The sequence below is a fragment of the Pygoscelis adeliae genome, unplaced genomic scaffold, assembly GCF_000699105.1.
Source record: "Pygoscelis adeliae isolate BGI_AS28 unplaced genomic scaffold, ASM69910v1 Scaffold34, whole genome shotgun sequence".
Taxonomy (NCBI): Eukaryota; Metazoa; Chordata; class Aves; order Sphenisciformes; family Spheniscidae; genus Pygoscelis; species Pygoscelis adeliae.
In genome coordinates, this window is record NW_008824658.1 from 5546346 (window position 1) to 5552911 (window position 6566).

General features: G+C 41.3%; 1 protein-coding gene across 1 annotated transcript in view; it reads right to left on the reverse strand.

The window, feature by feature from the left end:
- Positions 1–4447, reverse strand: part of TCF7 (transcription factor 7 (T-cell specific, HMG-box)) — an 82328-nt gene extending 77881 nt beyond the window's left edge. The window contains exon 1 of the mRNA XM_009322778.1: positions 4414–4447. Within this exon, the coding sequence (XP_009321053.1) occupies positions 4414–4447 (34 nt within the window). The remainder of the gene's footprint in view (positions 1–4413) is intronic.
- Positions 4448–6566: the final 2119 nt, after the last annotated feature.

The following is a 6566-nucleotide window of genomic DNA, read 5'->3' on the forward strand; positions in this document are numbered from 1 at the left end:
CTCCCTCATCCCCGGCCCCTTCGGAGGCACAGATGTGACGTCGGATTGCCGAAAATTATTAGTTTTCCTGACTGGCCCCGAGGGTCAGGAAACATGAAATTACCATCTTCGCAGCCAATTTTGAAGACACTAGACACTTCTGTGCCGGCGTCGGAGGGTTTTTTTAAGCAGTTCCCATGGAAAAGGAAACTCCCCATCTCTTCTGATCACATACGACAGGTCCTGTGCATGTCTCCGGTAGCTTAAAACAACACGCCGATATTTATTTTCCTTAATTAAGATTGCATAAGATAGCCCTGGGTCCTGGAGACTTTTCTACAGACTGTAATGACGCCATGTAAATTGTTTTTTATGACCCAATATACTACATATTGTCACATTCAGCCCTTGAATAGGAAGCTAAAAATCTCGGTCCCTATTTTTCTTGTTAATTAGGGTATTATTACTAGGGATATAATCTCATTACTTTTGGGGGAGGAGAAGAACTAGCTGGAGCCACTTTGAAAAGTACTGAATATATTTAAATGAAGCAAAATCCGTCTTTCTGCTAATTGCTGATTTTGCATGACATAGAATTCTTGTTCTGATTTAGGGGGCACAGTTTACGCTAGGCTAAAGGGGACGGGAGAGGGGAAGGATGCTGTTTGCTTTTTTCCTGCTCGGCTCTCCCATCCAAATGAACGAGCGGGCTGCCCCATAGGAAACTCCGTCGGCAAATTTCCATTCTTTTAAACATCACAAAAATAAAATAAGCTGCAGCCACTCTGAGTGACAATCATTTGAATGAAATATTTGCTACTTTAAGATTTTTTTTTTTTTTCTTTCAGAGGATACTCTTGTTTTGCATGTGAAAAAAATCGTCTGAGATTTACAGCCCTCCCAAATGGAGATAAAGCCTTGGCAATGAGTTGGAAACCTGTTGTAATCTGTGATCCAGGAAACAAAGAGCCTCATTAATGCAGAGACTTTGGTGAGCCTTTGATGTTAGCTAGCATAGCATTCACTCTCAGTTCCATTTGCATTTAAACATTCATAAAAACATCATCTCTGCTTCCTTTGCCTTAAGCAATTTAGGAGTAAAGTATAGCTTCTATTTAAAGAAACCCACTGTGGTGAGGCTTAGAATACAAATATCACATAATCTTCAAGCAGAGCAAATATTTTATCCTACATTTCTGGTGGGCACATTTAATAATGTTATATTTAAGACCCAAAATAAAAGATCCATCTCATTTTCATTAACCTTAGACCACATATTCGAGTCAAAAGAGGGAAGGGGCCCTGTTAATTCTAAATCCACTACATACAAATTTGTGGAAGTAAGAGAATCCAGAGGATTTTACATTATTCCCAAGAGCTCAGTTTTTGAAAACTGGATGCCTACAGCAAGGTGCCTAAATCCGTATTTAGGCACACAACACTGAAAATTTTGAACAAGGTTGGGTTTTTTTACATATGTAGTTTTCTGAACTGCAGAATCTTCATCCTGGTTTTAGAATGGAGTAAAAAAAGATTTTTTAATTTTTTTTTATTTTTAAATTTTTTTTTACAAACAGAAATGTAAAAGTAAAACACTAAAAAAATCAGTCTAAACCTAAAATGTGGAGATTTTCTTCCAAGAGAAGGCACTGTTGCTCCCAGACGGCATCCTGAGGGAATGGCAGCATGTGGGGAATTTGGGGAGCCACTTAGAAAACAAAGGCCTATCTATGTTATTATTTTCAAAAGTATTATTCGCCAACACACCTCTGAGAAGTGGAACAGTGCTAAAAATACTGGAGTCGGCTTGACTTGATGTTTGGAAATATTCAACTCAGGTTGTCCACGTTCACCGTACCATTAAAAATAACAGAGCGCGTTGCAATGGATCCCGTGTCACATCGGAAGCTCTTTATGTTTTCACTCTTGGGAGCAAATATAAGGAAATCTTTATGTTCGGTGCTGTGAGTCAGTTCAGCCAGACTGATGTTTTAAGCATTATAAGCAAGTTTCCTATATGATGAATATCCAAAATTAAAAACTGAAATGGAAAACACTTAAAAACAACTTTACCTTGGATAAAATATTTCTGGAGCTGGATCAAAGTAAAACAAAAAGCCTGGCTTACTTGTCAGATCATATCTGCACTGAACTTCAAGGTTTGATTTGTATTATTTACATGGAAAAGGTCCCAAGAAACCAATTTGGCACTAAGTATCTTCATTACGTTTTTTCGCTTGTATGGGTGATTAAATCAATCTAGAGTTCCTATTTTAATTTTTTTTGAAAGGTGCAGCCATCTGTGAATTGAGGAACTTTTCTGATGTCATCTTTGTGCTTCAGACATACTTTTTTTCCCCTCCTTTTTTTTTTTATAAGAAGACTTTTAAAGGAGCATGTTTGTTTCGCTGTTAGAGTCGCTCACTTTCCTTCCAGTAACTGTTTAGGATTAAAGGTGTGTAATAACTTTTTAGAACATTTTGACTGTAACACCTGCAGATAACAGTAAACCAGATTAAATTATAACCAAGCCTGTCTGTCTGTCAGTCAGTCTGGCTGTTCCTCATCCTGCATTTATCAACATGTTCTCTGAATGCTGTGTGTGAAACGCGGCACATGTATTTTTGTACCGCGCTATGCACAGCAGCATTACATGGCTTCACCATACGCATTGTATTAAGTGAAGCCTCTCCTTTAAAGTCAATGTAAATGTTGCCACTAACTTCTCTGAGGCTAGAGTTTCACCTTCTGTTCTTTAACAGGGGCTTCAGAGTGAAGCACTTGGATTTATTTAATTTAGTTTATTTGTTTTTCTCAGTTTTTTTTATTTAATAGAATCAGTATGGAGTAGCTCCCATTTTACTCTCTCTGGACACATTTTATCCTCTCATACAAGTTCATTTAATGTGGGTGAGGGACACATCTATCCCTGGCAGGTTGAGCACTGTACATCTGCCTTCCTATTTCAGTGTATTTGCAGCAAATATGTTTCCCTGATATGCCTACCCAAATCAAAGTATGCTTTAATTTGAAAACAGATTTATTTCAGTATGTTTTTTCATAGCCAATTAATCAATTCTTTATTAACAGAGGAGCCTTCTAAATATTTACCATTCTTTTGGAGAAAAACATTTGCACGATCATCCCATAAGGATGCCTTGATTGATAGATTGGCAGTGCAAATGTTTCAGATGAGATGGACGAAAACTCCTGTGCGGGTTTCCAGCTGGGAACAGGAGCTCCTGGAGGATAGGCTGGTACCAGCTGAACTAATCCTGGCAAGTGACCAGCGTAAATCAGGCCACTGAAAGCTCTGTTTTGCCCAAAGGGGTTTACACTGGTATAATTATCCCAGCATAGTCATAGCAGGAACATTTCCTTAGTCTAGACAAGCTCTAATAGGTAAAATAGATCTATCGTTTGCAACTGAAACATCTCGACCCAGCTGAGGCAAGCGCAAAGCCTCACATTCTTCTGTCCACTTTGCCTTGCCTTCGCTCGCATGCGCCCGGGTGCAGCAGGATTTTGCATTGGTTTGGAGCATCCTCCAGTTTTGTTGGTCTGCGACAGAAAAAAGGGTCAAGCAGTTGCTCAGCCACTTCCCTACTTGACTCACTCTGCCCATCTTAATCTTGCACGATTTTAAGTGTTTATTTGACTTTGTGCATTGATCTAAGCGTACTTAAAGGATTCACTGGCAGCTGCCAAAAGATTGCTTTTAAAATGCCAACAGAAAATTGACCCCCTGACACTGCAATATTTAGGTTGCTTTCGAATGTCTACATGCTTTTCTGGAAATGTTTCCAGCTGTTAGGACTGGAGATTCCTTTTTTCCCCCTTGGGAGGCAAGTAGCGAAGGCACTGCAGTCTGCCGACTGGGGCCAGCATCCTGCTTTCTCCGGGAGAAGAGGATAATCTCTCTCAAAAGACTTCATCAGATGTCAGAAGCCGTAGTGTGAAATCCATTTTGGAGACTGTGATCTTTGGACGACTCCCTGCATGTATGGCACAACATGGCACAAGCCATCGTCAAATCTCCCCGCGCAGTTTTTACTTTTTCCTTTGTTTATGTAAGATGCAAGATGCATACAAGATACGTAAGATACCCTCTGTTTTGATTTTGTCAGGTTGTAAGACCGTCTCTTCAGGCAGTTTTCCCTTAAAAAGTCTTTTCTTTGTTCCTGATACAAACGAGACTTCGGTTTATTAAAGGACTTTAAAAGACTCATCTATTTTTCACTCTGTGTGTTTTGTTCACCTCTTGCTGTTGGAACTGGACCAAGCAACTGGCATCGTGTTTAATACTTCTTATTACTTTCACTGTCAGGTTCTCAGGCGCTTGCCCAATGCTGAAAGATCTGAGTTTCAAACAGGAAGGAGCATGTTTATTTGTTTACAAAAACACTTTTCCAGGGCCGCATCCTGTGGTCATACAATCATCCACGTAGTCCCTGCTGCGATGAGTCATGCCTCTAAATTAAAAGGACCCACGAAGACGGATTTGCAGGATCACACTCATTGCTTCCCCAACTGTTTTTCCCTAAACCATAGGGAGAAGTATTTTGATTTTTGGGTCTATAAAGCCTTATTTTTACCAAACCAAAGTACTGGGTTCCTTTTTTCTCTGACAGTGTCCTTTACATTTTAACAAAATCCTTACAAGCCAATAGAAGTGGCCCCTTGCTGTACACTTGGTACAATAGACTTAAAGCACACTTTGTCCTGGGATTCCTGTTTGTACATTGGATGGAACAAAGTACAGGAGAAATCCAAATATTGTTCTTTTAGCTCAGGCTCTGGTCAGACATGCTATCCAGGCTGCAGCTGAGCCTGGTTAAGAGGTTGTTATACAGAGCCAGCTTCCAACCGCTTCTTCCCTTCTTGCACATCTCCCACCGAAAGTGGCTGTGCTCCATCAGATGGGGCAGTGTAATTTCACACGTAAGCGTTCCCCAACCTGCTTCTGTCCGAATGAGCCCGTTTCTAAAAGACAATCCTATTGTTAAAAGGGCACTAACAAGAATAATTCCAAAAAACGTGGGTTAGATAGATCTGAATGAGGATCATGGCTGACAACGGGGCTGGACGGCGGCAATGAACTGCTGAACTGAGTGGCAGACAGTGAAATTGGTTTTAGTTGTCATGACCTGGGACATCTGAATGGAGGACTGCTGCCTCTGGATGCTCAAGAGGGCAGTGAAAGGAACGAGTCCCGAACTAGAGGCTGCTTCGCCGAGAGGTACCTGCGGGGGCTGGTGCTGCTGGGGAAAAGCGAAAAGGGTTTAGGATTATTATGACAACCTTGGCTGCAGCTCTTCCTGTGATCCCCACATTAGCACATCAAACTCCTGCAGAGCAGAGCTGGGGGCTTTGGCAGTCTCCCGCCTTACACGAACACGCATTTGAGTCCCATGGCAGGAAGCCCTCCCTGAGTCTCTGCAGTCTGATCACCCCTTCCCAGCGCCAGAGCTATGCAGAAAGAAAGGGGGAAAGAAATGGAAACAGCTGGTAGGAAGTGAGACTAAAAGGAAATTGTCAAGATAATGGTGGTGGGATAGGGTGGCCAGGTCGGAAGCCAAAGGAAGATGATTCCAATGTCTAAAAGCCACCCGTATCATGTGGGGCGTATCGATCACTTCTGATACATTCAGCACCACTCCAGACCCATGGCAAAAGGTGTCTTTCTCTGCACTTATCAGGGTTTTTTTTCTGCATTGTTTTTAGTTTATGATTGTTGCCTGCTGTAAGAAAGAAGACAAATAATTGAAGAGATGAGGGGGAAAATGAAGCAGGGAAAAGAACATGGGAGTAGGGGGGAATGCTGAATTTACAAAATTATTGAAAGGAAAAGGAGGAAAGAACCGAACATATTTACAAATCTGAATTCAGCAAGGCAGGGCGTTCTGCTAATCAATGCAGAACACTTCATTTCCTACTTGGAATATATTTTTATTTATTTTGCAGATGTTATTTCTTTCAGATCTTTACTGATGACTTTCTCAAGACACACTGACAAGAAGCCAGGGTGAGCTTGTCAGCATCATACTTCTCTGTACTTCAGACTGAAAAATGAAAGAAAAGTGAGGAAAGGTAAATGCGGAAGGCAGGCTTGTATTCCCGCACCATTTATGCCGCCCCCCCTTATCCTTGCCATTTCCCTCTTGCCAACAGTTTCATCACTTCCCCTAGTTCGAATAGATGTGGGGGACCTTGTGCAAAGTACAGCACGGTTGCTCCCACCTACTTCTCTGCACTTCTGAGGTGGCTATAAAGAAACCAGATTAAAACAGCATTAAAAGCTGTGCTACAAATCCTACCATATTAAGGAAGACAATTCTTATAGTTGTTTTGGGCTAGCTGAACAGAAGGGGTGCCTTTGAGTTGAACTACATGTTTCAACAGTATGTTGTTCTGAAAAGTGTTGTATATGTGCCGACATCCGCTGTTGGCATGTGTACAGACTGAAGCTTGCCAGCTCCTCCTAATCTGGAAAGAGGAGACATGCAGTGCTAAATACATGTGTCATCACTAGTCATTCCCCCCCCTCCCCTTCCCAATTTTATCATTTGATTGTGCAATATATTTGA